Raw genomic sequence first — 19472 nt, 5'->3', positions numbered from 1 at the left:
AACAGGAAAGGTCTTAACCTTATGGGGAGAGTTTTTACTTATGTAAGCATATCTGTGGAAAAACATGCTTGTGTGTGACTATATATATATATATATATATATATATAGTGTGTGTGTGTGTGTGTGTGTGTGTGTGTATATATATATATATATATATACCGTTTTATTTTATTTTTATGCTGTCAAATTCATTTTATGCTGTCCTCCACGTTGCGGTGCTGAAGGTGGTGTTTGTGGCAGATTTTCTCCACATACACAATTTGTTTGAGATGACCCCAGAGATAAAAGTCAATAATAAAATAAAAAATCAAATAAAATAAACGTGTCCTGTGACTTTTTACTCAACTGCAATTGTAGCAATTAATAACAAGGCAGAATGAACCCCTTAAATGGTCAAGAGTGGTTGGCAGGTCCAGGCTTCCGTTCTTCTACAACAAGACTTTAAACGATTCATCCTGTTTATATTGCTTATCGTAGAATCACTGAATAATGTGCTTTAATAAGCCTGGCAAATTCCATATTTACACAGTTCTAAGGATTTTCTGGCTATGGATACAGTTTTTATGTCTAAAGAGCGGCTTTCCCAGACTCCGATTTTGACTAAGACTAAAATGCTAAATCATATTTCCCATTATAGTATTTCTATTGGAGAAATATCACTGCCATTACAATCTAGTCCAGGAAACTGACCCTAAAGTTATCTTGGCTTAGACAAATAACTCTAAATAACTCAGCACTCATGTAAAATAAGACAATGTGCTGACATCAGCTGGAATCCAAGTTCGACTTTTGTGTAAAAACTTTCTTTCTCTCTTTTTCTTACTTGATCTTTTCCACCAAAAAGGCACTTCAACTATCTTTCTAGCTTGACCCAAGTCTCCAGATTAATACAGTACAATACATCAACTCTTATTCAGAGGAAAGGTTTTTCTTTTTTTATGTTCAAGTCATCATTCTTAAAAAAAAAAACTTTTTATACCGACAAACAATTTAGCTCTGTGAGATAAAATGCACAAAAAAAGGGAAACACAGAGAACGATCAACATGTGAGATCATTTCCTGCAAACTCCTGAGCACGTCAAGCTGTCAGTGCCTTATAAAGACCCAGAGAGGTCAGTGGAGCAGAAGCAGCTTCCACCAGAGTAAAAGGTAAGACTGACCATTTCACATGTTTCATGGTTCTCACAGCTCTTTATTAGTATGTTATGATTTTGTGCAGCCAAATAAGAGAATTTAGAGTTTCAGAACATTTTAGTTCACCACGCAAGTTCAGTTCCATGTGAGCGAATGCCAACAATGGAAAACTCTATTTTTCAGACTGGGCTGGACTGTGGACTGCACAGAGTCATCACTGGCTGGACATTCATTTCAGTTTAAGACAAATAACAGGTGATAGAACTGTCTGTTTAGCATCTACTTCAGCTTCTTCCGTCTTCATTTAAGCCGAAGCAGCAAAGGACACATGCATGTTTGTTATGCTACATTAAAAAGACTCTAGTCCAGGGTCGGCAACTCAACATTTTGTCCCTTCAACAAAAATGAAACCACCTTGGGAGCCTCAATATTTTATGCCCAATTTTCCACTGTGGCTGTGAATATGTCTCAATACTAGCTAATTTACGAGTAAAGGCTAAAATATATAATATAAATGAAAATACAGACTTACTTTGCTCTGCTTTGAGCTTTAGCTCAGGTATCGCCGCTTTTCTCACATCTCTGGCAGGAAACTTTCCCAGTTTCTTGTATGTTTCTCAGTGTTCACTTGTTTACGAGGGCGAAGTCGCTTCTCATTCGCCAGCTTGTTGTTTGAATTCTCCTGTTCCACCTTAAATACCTTTAGGAAAATTAGAAGGAGAAGATGAATTCAGCTTCACAACATTTTGACAGCTTCTCGATGCAGATTAAACGTATCAGGGAGCCAGCTGGAGTGATTATAAACACAAATCCATTAATCTCCAAACCTTCAATGTTCCTCTTGAACTTTCTCTTTGCCGTTTCGTAGCTACTCGCTGGGTAAGATTGTCGTCTGTGTTGCTATGGTGACCAGCAGTCTGTCTGCTGATCTTCAGGGTTAAAGGGTGAATTTGCATTCATACATTAACTCCAGTGTTTAGGAATAAAGGAGGACGGAAAGGGCTATTGTTTTGTTTTTACGTACCAACCTAATTCTGCTATGGAGCCGGAAAAGAGGGCAGGAAAAGAGCCGCATGCAGCTTTGAAGCCATGTGTCGCCGACCCCACAAAGACCATTTGACTGCATTTGAGTAAAAGTATAAGGCAAATTTAAAAATCACACTCAAACTCTCTTATTTAACAGTAACCCCACCGATAATCCCACCTGTTTCTGTTCACTGTAGATCAACAATGACGATGCTACAAGCAGCTACCACGATACGCCTCTTCCTCTTCCTCATCCTCACTGTACAAATGACTGCGGCAGTAAGAAGTGGAATTGTAAGCAGTTTTATCGGCTTTGTCCTAATTTATTGTTTTGGTGCAGAAAAAGTAACACAGGTTATTTTTTCCTCATAGGCCCCAGAATGCAATAGGGCACGGCCCCAAGCACCTCCTGGAACTCAGGTTAGGCTGTCATCTACTACCATAGGACTGTAGAATGTAAACTGACATTATCAGTTCATTGTAGTTATTATTTTAAAGGATAGTTACTAGAACTAATCACTGCTAAAAGACAACCTGAAAAGGGTCTCTAAAAATATGTTATAAGATCTCTGCTAGACAAGTAGTACTTATTACATTTATTATTATTATTATTATTATTATTATTCATTTATAATGGGTTTTTCATTACGTTTCAGGTGGAAATGAACGAATATCCAAACTCTATTGATGATGAATTTGATACATGCCACAGACAAATGTACAGGAATATCACAGCTAAAAATTCAAAGAAGAATTTATTGGAGATTGAATTGAATGGCAATGATCGCTTCAGGGAAGCTTGGAATAATGCCAAACTTGAACTTCATTTAGGAAACAAAGAAAACTATAAATTATCACACGAACAGCTGAGAAAAATAGCTCTTCGTGCTTACACCAGAAATGAAATTTATCAGGAACTGAACCGTAAAATGCGTACTGGTAAAGGAACCTACAAGACTGATTTTGGGCTGATCTCTTTACACTTTCTGATAACAGACGGCATAAAAAACCTACAAATCCATCGTCGTGAAGAATGTATAACCACTTACCGTACCATGAATGATGCAGTTTCCATATCAAGCCCGTATATCATGCGATTTGGCAGTTTTGGTTCTTCTTCACGTTCAGCCTCAGTGAAATTTGGAAACAAGGCATGTTTTATCATCAAAACTTGCCATGGTGCAGATATATCCCAATTCTCAGCTGTTCCAGAGGAGGAAGAAGTGCTGATACCCCCTTATGAAAGGTTTCAATCACATGTATTAGATATTCGAAGGGAACATACAAATCGTATTCCACAAAGGGAATGGAATCGTATTCCACCGATATTTAATCAATGTAACAGTGTTTTCAAGTTGGACAGTAAAGATAAGATGAGCAACATGAAATGTGAACTGATTGGTGAGAAAGAGAATAAAATACTTGCTTTTTTTAAAAAAATAAAAGCTTTGTTTGGTCAGAAAAAACCACTAGTTGCCTGATTGTTTGTTATGAAACAATCACAGGGTAGAAACGTGTGAGCAGGTTATGCCCAAAGCTCTGAAGACCACTTAACATACAATAATACAACTGTATTGTTCTTGTTGTGAGCCTTTGACTGACTGACTCTCAAAAAAAATAAAGAATTGCAGCAAATCTGACCCGTCATGTGTGTTTTTGACCATTAATGACAGCAGCAAAAACCAAAGGTACAGAACTGCAGTGGAATGTCTTATACATACGTACACATTGGGTATTAGCATTTGAGAAGATCCAGGAAGCTACAAATGCATCAAAACTTCAAAATGACCTGAAAATCATAGGTGGAGCACCTGGGAGAGCAGGAGGGTCAATCCCTATTGGCCAAACCTGCATTCTTCTGACTGTATTATTCTAAATTATGTCAACTCGATTAGTCTAGTTTTATCTTTTGAAAATACTATTAGGCTGCACTGTTTTCATGTTTGTTTGTATTTATTCTGATGTTACAAAGAGTTTTACAGGCAAAAAGCCACTTACTGCCCAGATCAATGATTTTAAACAGATTTCAATACAAGTGTGACACAAAACTCCACCTGTGCTGGAAATGAGTAAATAGAACCATCAATCTTTGGATACAGTGCTGTGAAAAAAAGTATCTGCCCCCTTCATGATTCCTTCTGTCTTCACATATTTATTGAGCTTATGTCAGTTCTTAAAACAAAACTTAATATAATAGAAAAAAGATCTGAATAAAAAAGTCAGAAATTACTATTTTTAAATATGCAGTATTGAGTTCCATACAGAACTGCAGTGGATCTTCTCAGTACGTCCAGCATCTATAAGTACAGGACGTGAAGTTTGTAGCTCTGTTCTTCTGTTTCTGGATCATTTTGGTCTAAAATGAAATGTTTAAGCTCCAAAGTGAGATGTGATGAACAATAAAGCAGAAATGAAGCTGAACCACCACAGCAGAATGAAATTTAACTAAAGAAAGAAAAATAACAATATAATATAATATACACTATATTATACCATCCAGATCACTGAATCCAGGTGTTCCAGTCTCTTCCATGGCCACAGGTGTATAAAGCCGAGCCCGGCGTTTACGACGTTCTGTGTAAATTTCATGAGGAATTGACCGAAATAAACTGCCCAAAATGACTTGGAAAAAAATCTGGTTCCATTGACTTACATTAAGGGTGAAGTGTGTTTTTTCCTTCTCTTATAAAGTTACCATTTTGGAGATAAGAGGTTTTCTTCCAACGACAGCAACGTAAATCGGACTAATCGCTTTGCAGCACTCAGTCACTAATTATCATTATAATGTGAACTGACACTTTTATGATTGGTGCAATATTTAAAAGTCAGCTTGTTACATTGTTTCATTTTCTATGTATATGTATATTATGTATATCTTGATATGTATATTTTCAGGTTCTAACATTTTAAAAGACATGAAAAATTTGAACTACTCTTACACACACACACACACACACACACACACACACACACACACACACACACACACACACACACACACTTTGCCTGTAAGGGAGCTGTATTTTTGTTCTTACCCCTAAAGATAACTCTAACTCTAACTCTAACTCTAACTCTAACTCTAACTCTAACTGTAACTCTAACTGTAACTGTAACTGTAACTGAGAGTAAACTATTCAGCTCTATCAGTTAAAATGCAAAAAAACGTGGACATGAGAATTAACTTGATGCAAATTCCTGAAAGAGGCACCAAGACTGACTAATAAAAACCTCAGACAGCTCCACGGCTCAGAAGCTCCTACCTGATTACAAGGTGAGTGTGACCACTTTACACGTTTCATAACGAGGTTTATTAGTTGGAATTGAATGATTGGTCAAGGGGGGAAATGCATCGATTTATATAGTAATTTTAGAGTTCCTGCACAATTCAGACGTAAACAGAGAGATTCAGAGGTTTTGGTGTGAACTGGTTCAGACGTCTTTACAGTGGCGGTGATGGGAATGAGGCATCGCCATGACGACAACACAGATATAGACATTTTATTTACTATCCAGAACCTCCAGAGAACCTACATGAGTCTCCTGAGTTTTTAAATCTGAAATAATAAGTTTAGTTTGGGGACTATTTTTTTCGGACAAAATATTTTTAAAACTCCTGTAAAACAGCGTCTCAGTCATCAGGTAATGAAGGAATAATCATCTCATGTAGGAACTTTCTGTGTGGAGCTTTTAGAGGTGGACGTCTGGTTCCTATCACCACCACTGTGAACAGTTCTGACTCATTACGTTTCTCCAGACCTGAGCGTTACACACCAAACCTCTGAATGACCTTGTGGGCTGGTGTTGGGCTGGTTTATGGGTGGGGGGGCCATTTGACCCAACACTTTTTATAACAACAGACATCTAAAGCTCATTACACACATATACACTGAACTACACCTGAAGATGCACAATGAAAATAGACACAAACTCAGACGGCTATGGGCTGAAATGATTCACAGCTACACCACGGACTGAATCTCCAATTCCTAAAGCTTTCAGCTGGACGTTCAACAGTTCTCTCCTCTCACAGGATTGTTCAGTCATCAGTGGAAGACATTTCTATTTTACAGTGTTTACATGATGGTGGATCATTTCAGCCCATAGCCGTCTGAGTTTGTGTCCCTCTCCGTTGTGCGTCTTTAGTTCAGTGTGTATGTGTGTAATGAGCTTTAGCTGTGTGCTGTTAGAAAGATAAGAAGTCCTAAAACTGGAGGTCAAACGTGTTGAAATGTATAAAAACAGGGACGACTGGGTCCAGTTCATATACACTGTCCATGTGAGAGACCAAACGAACCATTTAAAAAAGAAACGCCAAAACCCAAAAAAGCGGACAAAGACCTGCGGTGTTTGACCTGAACACAGGTCAAGCGTTCACACTTCAAAACGGACCGAACTACAGAGAAAGTGTGATGAGCTGGACCCAAACAATGTAGGTTTGACGTTAGAAACAGTCCATCAGCTTTAGTTAGTCAGTGCACGGCTGGAAGAGCTTATTTACTGGATTAGTGAGCTGCAGCTCCTCTCACTGAACACCAGCTCACCATGGTTTTACTGGGTGAGAAAAGCCCCGCCCCCCAGCTGAAATGGACACTGTGATTGGTTCTGCAGCTGAGTCATTTTTTTGTTTTGTGTCTATAAGTCAGAGCTGTGTGTTCTCCTTTGTGATGCGTCTCAGACAGTGGTGGGGTGACCTGAAAGGTGTTGGGTCAAATGCACCAAAAGTAAAGGACAAATACAGTCACACATGCTAACAGCCATGCTTCAGTCTTTTATTAGTCTTTCAGGAGTTACACATGCGAGTCCAGAGAGGAGAAAGAATTACACAATTCATTTCGTCTGCTGGTCTGCAGACGTCTTTCACACAGAATGATTGCTGAATGCTTGAATGATCAGCCACTCAGCCAGGGTGACTCGGCCCTGCAGCAGCCATTCCCCTAAAAAACTCACATTTCATGTTGCTCTTCTTATGTTTGCTGTCGTCACGTTCACTGTGCAGTTTATAAACACGCTTACAGTCACTAAGTTCTGGTGGAATATTAGTGACAGGCTTGCTTTCAAACACTTCATATGGGGGTATCAGCACTTCAGCCTCACCATCTCCAAACCATGATATCATTGATATGTCTGCACCGTAGCATGTAGTGATGATGAAACAGGTCTCACTTCCAAAGTGTGTCTTGTCAGGAAAGAGCGAAGAAGAAGCGAAACTACCGAATCGCACTGAGGGGCCTGTTATCTCTGTTGTAATGTTGTTGCGACGGTAAGTGTTCCGGCACTCGTGCTGAAGATATTGTTCAGCATTGCGAGTTTGGATAACATCTGTTAGCAGAAAGTGTAGAGAGATCAACCCAAACCCGGTCATGTAGGTCCCTCTACCCTCACGCATTTTATCATTAAGCTCACGGTGAATAGGGCTCCCGGTGTACGCTAGAATGGCTAACCTTTTCAGCTTATCTCTCAATTTCTTCTCTGTTAACTTAGAGGCTGATTTTGACGATTTTACTGAACGATGACTTTTGGCCTTATTCCAAGCAGCCATGAAATTCCCATTGGAGTTTAACTCTTCATCCAGTAACGTCTGAACCTGCTTGTACATGTCTTCTTTGCATCCCTCAAATTCGTCATCAATGGAGTTGGGATAGTCAGTCATAACGACCTGAAACCAAACAAAACCAGTTATGAACTCATTCATCTCATTATTAATATGAATCTCATTATTAATATAAATGTTAATGATGTGTATAAAAGCTGCTACAGGCAAAGCAGTTAGCTCATCATTTCAAGTCACAGTTTTGGAGGGAAACTCCACCATTTTTCCAAAATATCTGCATAACTCAGTCCTCCAAATGTAAACAAAATCATTTTAGACGTCTTTACAGTGGTGGTGATGGGAACCAGGCGTTGCCATGACTACAACACAGATATAGACACTTTATTTACCATCCAGAACCACCAGAGAACCTACACGAGTTTGTATTTGTATGCTGATGATAAAAAAGTGAAAAATCTATTTTGTCCTTCATTGTAGATTAAAAAAGGCATTTGGGGCCAAAATCTCCTGAAAACTATGATAAACCAGCGTCTCAGTCATCAGGCAGTGAATCCATAACCAGGTCCTGTAGGAACTTTCTGTGAAGGAGCTTTTAGTAGTAAATATTAACTCTAAATTAAACCAGCATGAAGTCCCTAAAGTCAGTGTGCAGTGTTCTCTCAGACTGTGTGACAGTGAAGCTCAACCTCAGCTGAAGTCCTTTGTTTGTTTGCCTCGTTGTTTCGTCCCGGAACCTGTGGGGGGAAAAAGAGTCACAATTTGAGGGGCAGGATGTGGCTTGAGTTTCTTCCCTGTTGATCTGAGAGATGAATTAAAGGGTCCATATCATGGAAAATCAAATATTACCTGCTGTTTAAAAAATAAAAACACTTAAAGAAGAACGTAAACACTGTTAAAGTTTCAGAGCACGCTGTTGTCTCTCCAGTCTATACGGTCTATATATATATATACACTGTTTAGTTTTGTGATGTCACAAAATCAACAGACTGTCCACTTTATTAGCTCCACTCATAAAATTTTCTTCCTTCTTTTTTTTTCTTCTTGATTGATCCTGTGGTCAGGACCCCCACAGGACTCCCACAGAGTAGGTATTATTAGCATTGTGGGTCATTCTCAGCACTGCAGTGACACTGAGGTGGTGGTGTGTTGCACTGGTGCGAGTGGATCAGACACAGCAGTGCTGCTGGAGTTTTAAACCCTGTGTCCACTCACTGTCCACTCTAGTAGACACTCCTGTCTTGTCGGTCCACCTTGTAGATGTAAAGTCAGAGATGACAGCTCATCTGCTGCTGCACGGTTTGTGTTGGTCATCCTCTAGTCCTTCATCAGTGGTCATAGGACGCTGCCCACAGGACGCTGCCCACAGGACGCTGCTGGCTGGATGTTTTTGTTTGGTGGACTATTCTCAGTCCAGCAGCGACACTGAGGTGTTTAAAAACTCCAGCAGCACTGCTGTGTCTGATCCAGGGATGAATTGGGCTACTCACTGTCCAACAAGGATCATGTGGGATCATTCTCAGCACTGCAGTGACACTAATGTAGTGGTGGTGTGTTAGTGTGTGTTGTGCTGGTCTGAGTGGATCAGACACAGCAGTGCTGCTGGAGCTTTTATACACCTCAGTGTCCCTGCTGGACTGAGAACAGTCCACCAATGAAAAAAAAAATCCAGCCAACAGTGTCCTGTGACCACAGATGAAGGACTAGAGGATGATCAACACAAACCGTGCAGCAGCAGATGAGCTGTCGTCTCTGACTTTACATCTACAAGGTCGACTGACAAGGTAGGAGTATCTAATAGAGTGGACAGTGAGTGGACACAGGGTTTAAAAATGTGCTCATGTGCTAGATAAGAACTAGATAAGATCTAGAAGCCACTGAAAAGTGACCAGTCTTTGGCTTCTGGTTTTCGTTTGTATTGTATATGAAAACAAAAAGGCTGAGTGCTGCCCCGTCACTCCTGCCTCCAGTGTCCTTCCTTCTCTCGGGGCAGCACAGGGTGTGCTATAAAAACACACTGCAGTGAAAACGAGGCGGTGAATTTAAAACTAGGCGTGACTAGATAAGAGACACGGCCGCCTGGAGAGAGCAGAGCAGGGACAGGGGAAACAGGCTGAAAGGTAAATCTCTAATCTCCGTCTACATAATAATGGTTTAGGCAAAGCTCAGAAAGGTGCCGTTAATGTCTGGCCTTAAAATGCTTTAGGTTAATTCACAGTAACTGTAAATGTCAGTAGGCTGTGAAGCTCCTTCAGCTGTTCCAGGTTCTCCTCACTGTGCTGCTTACTCAGTGGAGAACACACTGTTATAACACATTTATAAAGTGTTACCAATAGGCGTCTGTAATTCTGGCATCTCAACAAACATCAGTGAGTCAGTTGTCATCTCACTGCAGTTCTAACCAGGAGCTGCTGTGTTTTAAAGCAAATCGCCTGATGAGTTCTTATATCGTCTAAATGTATATATACATTTAAATGAATTATCACTAAATTACCTTACTGCCCGTATTTCCACTTCTTACTCCAGGAGCCATGTGTACAGTGATGACGAGGATGATGAAGAGGCGTATCATCGCAGCTGCGTTCAGCGTCTTCATTGTTGACCTAAAGTGAACACAAAGCAGGCGAGACTGTAATAAACAGTAAAGAAGAGAATATGAGCTCTCTGTGACCCTGGTCTTTCCTTTATCTTAGACATAATATCTCAAACTAGACTGAAGATAGAAGCTCTGGCAGCTGCAGGTACGAGAACATCCAAGATCATGAAGTCTGATAAAAAGCTTCCAGAGCACACAGAGACTTTTCCCGCTGGTTACGCCGTGTTCAGGCTTTAAAGGGAATCCCACTAACATTTCAAAACCTCTGCGTAATAGAAAGGTCATTCAGAGGTTTGGTGTGAAACGCTCAGGTCTGGAGAAACTTAATGAGTGATAGGAACCAGACGTCCACCTCTAAAAGCCCCCTCTAAAATAGTTCCCAAAGAGAACTTCTTATTTCACATTTTGCACAATTTTTCCATATGAAGACTCATGTAGGTTCTCTGGTGGTTCTGGATAGTAGATAAAATGTCTATATCTGTGTTGTAGTCATGGCGACGCCTGGTTCCCATCACCGCCACTGTAAAGACGTCTGAACCATTTCACACCAAACCCTCTGAATCTCTCTGTTTACGTCTGAATTGTGCAGGAACTCTAAAATTACTATATAAATCGATGCATTTCCCCCTTTGACCAATCATTCAATTCCAACTAATAAACCTCGTTATGAAACGTGTAAAGTGGTCACACTCACCTTGTAATCAGGTAGGAGCCGCTTCTGAGCCGTGGAGCTGTCTGAGGTTTTTATTAGTCAGTCTTGGTGCCTCTTTCAGGAATTTGCATCAAGTTAATTCTCATGTCCACGTTTTTTTGCATTTTAACTGATAGAGCTGAATAGTTTACTCTCAGTTACAGTTACAGGTACAGTTAGAGTTAGAGTTAGTTATCTTTAGGGGTATAAAAGGTAAAAGGCCAACGGTGTGTGTGTGTGTGTGTGTGTGTGTGTAAGCGTGGATCAGCTTTTCATCGTTTAAAATATAAGAACCTGAAATTATAAATATTAGGACTAAATTGAAATGGAGTTCATTTCTAATTCTTACTAGAACTTTGTAGAAACGCCACAACAAGCTGACTTCAGGTGAATTTCTCTACTGTATCCATCAGAAAAGATTTGACTTACATGTCAGTTACAAAATATTCCTGTCCAGCTGGTCTGAGCCAGTGTAAGTACATGACCATTACCAGGACGTCATTCTGTGGTGGGCATTTGGTCATGTAGGGGGGCAACATGAAAAGAGGTCGACTGCCGCACTAAAGGCTCTGTTTGCCTCTTCAACCAGAAACAAAGTTATTAGGAAAAACGTTCTTATAAAACAAGAACAGAAGCTGTTTAAAGTTCCTAAAGTAATGAAGAATTTCATCTTTAGATATCGCTGATACCTCGTATCTCCATTTTAGCCGATGTTCAGTTTTTGACATCATTTGAAACTGCATGTTGGCCTTTATACTGTGTGTAAGTTTCATGAACGATGGATCAAAATAAACGGCCAAAAATGACTGGGATAAAACTCTGGTTCCATTGACTTACATTGAAAGTAAAGTAGGTTTTCTCCTCCTCCTGTAAAGTCGCCAGGTTTTGGCGTTTGGGTGTTGAGGTGTGCAGAACTGTCGTGTTATTATGTAAATCTCTGGATTTGCTGATCTCCTGCGATAACTCAGCTTATAGCGTTTTTCTCTCTGGCCTCCATAAAATTCAAAGCAGTGAGTTTAGTGGCAGTAGAAACTAGTAATGGTCAGAAACGGGTCAGCTCCAACACGCCGAGCTTCATTGACCGCAAATTACTTCATTAAAAAACGTCCTGGTTCAATATGGAACGCTCTACCGAATGAATGAAACATCCGTCTCACAGGAAAAAAGAAAAGGTTTTCAGGTCACGACGGAAAGTCAAAGTGTTTTAGTCCGTAGGTGGAGCCTTATTTTAAACACCGTTTGTCAGCAGTGAGACAGTTTTGGAGTAAATGTGTCCCAAAGCCTAAAAATCAATGTGGAACATTAAGAATCTAAAATAAAAGAGGAAAATAAGATAATAATATTAATCAAAAGTATAAAAACCTAAAAGAAAACTAAGATAAATAAGGCTTGACCCCTTAAAGGGCCAGGGCCTGCCCAAGGGCCCAAAGTCTTATTACACTGTATTACAACGGCTCCACCAGCTGACGTCCCTGTAGCTGCTGAATAATAAGACTGGGGGGATTTAATGGGTTGAGCTGCTGTTTAACTGTAGATGCTCTCAGTTTGTCTTGTGGGAGGCAGTTCTACACTTTGGGTGAGGGAACAGTAAAAGCAGCCTGGTGTGGACGGGAACAGCGATTACAATAGAAGCGTATTTGTTCTGTCACTCAGCTCAGATGGTGCGAGTTGGCCGTTAACGTCTCTTTGCATAGTCCATATTAAAGTTTAACTCCTGGCCATCTGCACAGACACACACCTGTATTTCAATATTCACTGAATGGTTTTGACTGAGTTTTAAAGAAGCGTCCACTGAGCATCTTTAGGAAACTAAGAATGTTTTTCTGCTCCAAAGCAGAACAAAGAACCCTTTTGGCTCTGTTACATTAAAGAGCAGGTGGACATGTAGGCTTTGATTTTGACATATTCGCCAACAAAATGTTGAATTTTTATCAAAGAACCGTTTGTTACCGATCAACATTCGTGTTTAGTGCCATGTTTTCCTGGTCGGCTTAGCAGGTTGCAGATGGAGCAGCCCCAGGTCATGGAAAGGCATAGCAGTAGCAGTTTAGTGGACCCAAAAAAACAGATTCTGGAGTTTTCTGTTAGTGTAAAGATGCTGGAAGATCAGCAGAACTGTGGCCTGGAAGGATATTTTCATCCAGGTTTCCTGTAAAGACGACATTTTCAGTCAGTAGCTTTAGGAGCGGCAATAGTGCTGGTTTATCAGGTTTCGTGCAGCAGCTTGAACGTTGCCATTTATAAGATTTCAAAGTTTTTCTCGGTGTTTGAAAAATGTCTTGACTACAAAGAATGAGTTTCATCTCTAATGTTGGGTTTAATTCCATTCAGTGTCGATTCCATTCGGCTCTCGTTCTGCTTTGCTGTTGTTCACTCCTCTCACTTTGGAGCTTTGGTGCTTTATTTTTGACCAAAATGATCCAAATGAGAAGAACAGAGCTGTGAAAACTTCCGTCCCTAGAAAGATCTAAAAATTAAAGAACTGGACTGAGGACCTGAACTGTAGGTGACCCCATAATATCAGAGAAACCTGTAGAGCAATAAGAACTTCTAATAAAATGAATTTGCTGGTCTTGTGAGCAAACTCAGCTTCATAACGGTCTGAGTTTTCATATCTGGCCTCCATAACATTCAAAGCAGTGAGTTTAGTGGCAGTAAAAACTAGTGATGGTCAGAAACGGGTCAGCTCCAACACGCCGAGCTTCATTGACTGCAGATTACTTCTTTAAGAAAATGTGTGTGTAGATCTTCTTGTAAGTCGCTCTGGATAAGAGCGTCTGCTAAATGCTGTAAATGTAAATCTTGCTGGTGTTTCATTCAGAAGCCTGGTGTATGTGCGCGCGTCCTTGTGCTCGTGCGTTTGCGCAGTAATGTCATCGGGACTGTTTTGAATTGTGCTTCAGTTGAACAGCAAAAAGAAGGAGAAAAGCAGCCACGTCAGCAGAAAACGAAGACCGTCAGACTGTGGAGACGGTGGAGGAGCAGAAAGTGAGTCGACGCGATTAAAAGAAAGACAAATCTCGAGTCGTGTCTGTTTTATTTCGCTTAATGGACAGTTGGTCAGTTTCTACAGTGTCCCTTCATCAAAACCTTGGAAGTGTGTTGGTACATTCGTCCCCAAATGGCATCACACAAAGGTCAAAATTTGCCTCCCGATGTGGAAAATGTTTTTCTCCAGTAGCATCGGCCTCTTTCACGAGCAATAAAGAAAGCTCCCTGGAGAGAACTCCACTTACCCAGGGGACTGGGCACTGATTCGAGATAAAGCTGTAAAGGTGCTGTGTCCCTTCACTCTGTCCACCTCCTAAATGACCTGCTGGTGAGACCCCAAATCCAGAGAACACAACACATCCCAGCTTCTGCAGCCATCCTGAGCCGGATTCAGGTGGAGGAGGCTGGTGTCCTTTAAGCCCACGGGCCCACAGAACAAGCACCTGCAGAAGCTGAGGTCAGTTTGAGATGCTGCTGCGTATGTTAGGTCTGACTTTTGTAGCTTGACCAACTATAATGTGTGTGTGTGTGTGTGTGTGTGTGTGTGTGTGTGTGTGTGTGTGTGTGTGAGTGAGAGAGAAAGATGTGAGAAAAATTCCTGATCTAAGCATTTTCATCATTCTAGGTTGCGGCCGGTAGCAACAAACAGAAGCTCTGTGAGGTGTGTGGACCCAAGATGGACAGAAGGACTCAGTGTTCACACGTCATGCGCAGGAAACACACATAAAACAGAATCAATGACCTCATCATACCTATCGCCCCACTGCTGCCAGATGTGTCAGCTATTTTGACGTCTATTCCAGCAAATCATAATTTTTTTAGTCTTGTGGATATTTGCTCTGCATGTTTCTCTGTACCAGTGCATCCAGACACTCAACCTCTTTTGCTTTCACCCTTCAGGGTAGGCAATATACGTGGTGTCGCCTCCCTCAGGGGTACCGGGACTCCTCGGGTGGGTTCTCTGCTGTCGTAAGAGACGCTTTGGCCTCTTGGGGTCCACAGCCGGATTGCGTGGTCATTAGCTATGCAGACAACATTCTGCTGTCTTCCACTACTGAGGACGGCTGCCGTAAAGGGTCCCGTATGCTACTGGAACACTTGATGACATGTGGCCTTGAGGTCTCACCCACAAAACCTCAATGGTGCAAACCCTCTGTCACCTATTTGGGGTTTGTGCTTGCTGCTGGAGAACGCCGTCTCTCAGATGACTGGCGTTCTGTCATACATGACGTCCCTCCTCCAGTCACGAAACAGGCCATGCTGAGTTTTCTGGACCTGGTGAATTATAGTCGTCAGTGGGTGCCGGACTGTTCAAAGTATTGAGACAAGCTTGCGCTAAAGACTGCCCTGGTAAGCTTGTATGGACTGAACCTTTGTACCACGCATCCAGAACTCTAAAGGCTGCAATGTGCGCCGCTCCAGCCCAACTATGGCCTGCCCTTTCACCACTGTGTCTCTGAAAACGGCACCACAGCAGCGAGTGTTCTGGCCCAAGAGCATGGGGGCAAATTCAGAGCTGTTGCATACCTGTCTATATCTCTAGCTCGCCTGTCTTAGAGCTGTGGCTGCTTGTGCCCTAATGGTCTCTGATGCAGAGAAACTGGTTGTCACATCCACTAGTTTTGCACACCTCTCATCAGGTGATGACTATTTTGAATAACATTGAAACACAACACATGACTGCTCAGCGCCGTTCAGGTTATGAGGCCATTCTGTGTGCAACTCAGAATCTCTCCGTTAAGTCCATTACTGCTCATAACCCTCCCGCTTTCCTTGACAATCCGTGACAGCGTCCGCTTGCTCCAATGCACCAGCTGATCATGACTGTCTTAAACTGATTCAGGAGTCATCTAGCGTTACATCGGATCTTTCTAGCATTCCATTAGAAGGTGGTTTTCATGTCTTTGTGGACGGCTCCTGCTTTAAGTCTTCCGATTCCCAGTTCCATTGTGGATACTCTGTATGCTGCCTTCTACACTATTTGGGAAGCCTTTTCTCTGCCTTTTAAATCAGCTCAGGCAGCAGAACTGATGGCACTGGTAAGAGCTTGTCAAATCTTCCGTGATCAAGTTGTAACTGTCTATACAGACTCTCGTCATGCTTTTGGGGTAGCTTACACCTTTGGTAACATCTGGCACTCACGTGATGTCAAGACCTCTGACGGTAAGCCCATTTCACACTCGGAACTGGTGTCTGCACAGTGAGTTCTTTTGCAGGTGCCATGGACACCATGGACATGGCAGGACACACCCAACTGTTGACTGAGAAACTGAACAGTGTGCATGGTAATGTCTCTTGTTCTCTCGCTGTTCCCGCAGACAAGCGGTGTATACAATACTGTGTATTACTAATTACCTGGACTGGCGTCCTGTCCAGGGTGTATCCTGCCTTCTGCCCGATGACCGCTGGGATAGGCTCCAGCACCCCCAGCATCCCCCCCCCTTGCCCTCCCCCAACCCTGAGGGAGAAGCGGCTTATAAAATGTCTGTGTGTGTGTGTGTGTGTGTGTGTGTGTGTGTGTACTATTTTGACCAAGGGAGGGCCCCTTGGCTTATTGTTGTTATTGATCTACTTGTCTTTGTGTTTGATTTGATGATTCATTTACGGTTGATTTGCATCTCATCATATTTTTAAATAGCATTGAAAGGTACTGATTTTCTATCTTATCCCATCCTGGACTGATTGAATATAACATTAAGTGCACATCTAACATTGATTGATTTTTCTGATAGTTGATTTATGAGATTAGCTGACCATGTGGCCTTTACTTCTCTTTATAGCTTTATAGCTCCTATAATCAGAATCATTTTTGGAAGATTGCCAACTACACAGCTCACTCACCGGGTCCAGTACCTGGTTATGTTTGCTCTGTATTTCCGCATAGCTCTGATAATTCCCAAGCACATCGTGTTGCTAGTGTCAGCTTACCCGAGTCTCTTTGTTCCAGTGTTTATGGTAAAGTGGGAACATCAGGACAGGCACCGAGGGGAGGGTCTTATACTGGGTGGGTAAGGAGTCCTTATCTCAATGAGACGCATAGGTTTGAGACTTTAGGTAATGGGTCAGTTGATAGTGATGCTTGTCGGGAGTTTGGCCACGTTGCTTGATCTCTACCTGTGTTACACGCTCCTGGTCAGGTCTTTCCCTTTTGTTTTGAATGCACTGGTAAGGTGCTAATGGGCAAGTTGAGTAACAGCATGTGCAGGGTTATCTATGTTGAATGTAGAACTAAGCTAGATGAGTGTAAGTCTGTAATGTGTGGTTATAGAGCTTCTTGAAACTAATTACGTAGTTGATTGGTATTGGATTTGCGGTAGCCCAGCTTATGATTCACTTCATAAGTTTTGGGATGGTTGTGTGCCTTTGCACCACTAATTTCTCCTATGAAGGTTATTAGCGGGTCATCTTATATCTTAAGGAGTCCCGGTAAGTCTGTAGTCCGTAGTCGTAAATCCTTAGACTACTAAATGGCACCAGAGGTTGGTTTTGGACATCAGTCCTTTCTCCATTTGGTACTGTAGAACAATGGCACATCATAGAGAAGCTGCATTATAATTTAGCTAGATTTATAAATGGCATTAACAGTGAGTTAACTGCTTTAAGGTTGACTTGTTGTTGGCGAGGGAAGGTGCAGTGTCATGTCATAGGCACAGAGTGTTGTCCTCTTGTCCCAGATAACAACGCTCTGGAAGGTAACATTACTGAAAGATGTTGCTGAGTCAATGGCTAAGGGTGATGTTATGAGTTGTGTGTGGGGTAGTTGGTATGATTTGTTTGGATCTTTAACTCCTTACTTGTCTTTGATTGCACCTGTTGTTGAGGTTTTGATGCTGTTCATTTGTGTTCCTTGTCTACTTTCTTGTTTACTTTCTTTTATCATGCAAATTGCAGATTGTAGCTTTACCTATACCTTTGTTGTCATATCTGACCCTGCTATGTACACTGATGTTGCTTGGGCTGTACTGTATCATATGCGCTGACCCTATGATTCCTTTGGAATCAAAGGAGGGACTGTTAGGTCCTAATGACAGTGCATACTGATCAATGCACAATCCTGGGTTCATGGCTATATCATGGACTATGGGGTTCAGGCCTATGGTACGCATAGGGCCTGCGTCATACTGAGGCCTCAGCTACCTTCCTCTGCTCATACCACAATATCATGATGTATCTACATGGTTCTACATATACTCTTATCCACTGGTGGCATATCCAGCAAACTTTTTCTTGAAGAGCTGGACTTGCTGTGTAAACAGACGCTGTGTTGAGTTTTACGAGTGTTCTCGTCCAGTGACCAGTCTCCTCTTTAACATCATAACATCATGGGCATTGATTACTTACTGAAGCACGTGTTGATAGTAACAGGTGCTAAACTGTGATCGAATCGCTGAGAAAATTCGGCAAAGCTTGGTGGATTTTAAGGAAACAAAAAACAAATAAAATTTAATTACAACCCCAATTCCAATGAAGTTGGGACGTTGTGTAAAACATAAATAAAAACAGAACACGATGATTTGCAAATCCTTTTCAACCGATATTCAGTTGAATACACTACAAAGACAAGATATTTAATGTTCAAACGGATAAACTTGATTGTTTTTTGCAAACATTCACTCATTTTGAATTTGATGCCTGCCTGAAACGGTTCAGGAACCCTTTAATTGTGCTTTAAGTGTCCATGGCTTAATGTAGTTTCTATGTGATTACAGAACAAAAGGAGCCAGTCGTTTAGGACCACATGGCCTGTAAAGCTGGGATGGTCAGCAAGTTGACTCCTTAATTGTGACGACTTTATCTTGGGTGACGACACCTGTACATTCATTAAGTCATGGTTTTAGGCCAATCACCACACTGATAAGAAAGGCTGGAAATGCTATGCCGCGTTCTCTTAATATTGATGTGCATGAATTTCACTTAATTTCACATTCCGGTGAAATTCCAGTCTTTTAATGAGAAATAAACTACGGCTTAAAAGAGCAGATGAAACTAAAAGAACTCATTTTTCTCCATTTCCATACCAGGAGTCTCCACTAGAGGTCACTGTTTCCTCAGTATTAGTATCAGTCGGAATGCGTCTGTGTCTGCTACAGACAGTCATCAGCTCATCACACCTGGTAGTTCTGGTGGGTTCTCTAGCTGGGTTCTTAATGAAGTCAGCACTGACTTAGCACTGTTACTTTAGTTTGTGCGGTTTGTGCTGTTCAGTAATAAAACCCTGCACTTACATCCCGTCTGCTTCCTCATTAAGTCCTAATATCACACACACACACAGGGAAGACTGGGACTGATTGTCACACTTTCACTATTTTTTTTTTCAGAAACGTTCCACACAAACGACAGACATTATGAGCTAAATGTGTGTTGATTGTCTAAAAATTATAACCCACTTTATTTTTGGCTGAACCATCGCTTTTAAAAGGGCTCTTATTTTGTCGTCTCAGTAAGGCTGCAGCTGTATCCCAGCACACCTGTTCCAGGTGATAAAG

At 41.5% G+C, this 19472-nt stretch overlaps 2 protein-coding genes and 1 long non-coding RNA gene across 3 annotated transcripts; 1 reads left to right on the top strand and 2 right to left on the bottom strand.

Moving 5' to 3' along the window:
* The first annotated feature begins 1097 nt into the window (after window positions 1-1097).
* LOC108444066 (erythroblast NAD(P)(+)--arginine ADP-ribosyltransferase-like) lies at window positions 1098-3800 on the top strand. Its single transcript, XM_017725042.2, has 5 exons — window positions 1098-1149; window positions 1318-1389; window positions 2358-2454; window positions 2533-2580; window positions 2817-3800. Exons 3-5 carry the CDS (start codon window positions 2365-2367, stop codon window positions 3639-3641), a joined length of 963 nt encoding a protein of 320 aa, XP_017580531.2. The 5' UTR covers window positions 1098-1149; window positions 1318-1389; window positions 2358-2364; the 3' UTR covers window positions 3642-3800.
* A 3257-nt stretch (window positions 3801-7057) lies between these two features.
* LOC108413871 (T-cell ecto-ADP-ribosyltransferase 1-like) lies at window positions 7058-7810 on the bottom strand. Its single transcript, XM_017686571.2, has one exon. The coding sequence runs from the start codon at window positions 7808-7810 to the stop codon at window positions 7058-7060; it is 753 nt and encodes a 250-aa protein (XP_017542060.2).
* Window positions 7811-8239: 429 nt separating this feature from the next.
* LOC119263669 lies at window positions 8240-11136 on the bottom strand. The gene is made up of 3 exons (XR_005130442.1): window positions 10999-11136; window positions 10203-10311; window positions 8240-8445 (listed from the first exon to the last, which is right to left on the bottom strand). It is a non-coding gene; the product is annotated as an uncharacterized LOC119263669 (long non-coding RNA).
* Window positions 11137-19472: the final 8336 nt, after the last annotated feature.

Source organism: Pygocentrus nattereri, chromosome 7, assembly GCF_015220715.1.
Source record: "Pygocentrus nattereri isolate fPygNat1 chromosome 7, fPygNat1.pri, whole genome shotgun sequence".
Classification (NCBI taxonomy): domain Eukaryota; kingdom Metazoa; phylum Chordata; class Actinopteri; order Characiformes; family Serrasalmidae; genus Pygocentrus; species Pygocentrus nattereri.
The sequence above is the reverse complement of the archived record's forward strand: the minus strand, read 5'-3'. Positions and strand labels throughout refer to the sequence as shown.

Excerpts from the sequence above, each read along its gene's own strand:
- LOC108413871 (XM_017686571.2), bottom strand. The coding sequence starts at position 7,810 with ATGACTGACTATCCCAACTCCATTGATGACGAATTTGAGGGATGCAAA.
- LOC108444066 (XM_017725042.2), top strand. The coding sequence starts at position 2,365 with ATGACGATGCTACAAGCAGCTACCACGATACGCCTCTTCCTCTTCCTC. Across the intron at positions 2,455-2,532 it reads CGGCAGTAAGAAGTGGAATT|GCCCCAGAATGCAATAGGGC; the intron begins GTAAGCAGTTTT and ends TTTTCCTCATAG. Across the intron at positions 2,581-2,816 it reads AAGCACCTCCTGGAACTCAG|GTGGAAATGAACGAATATCC; the intron begins GTTAGGCTGTCA and ends ATTACGTTTCAG.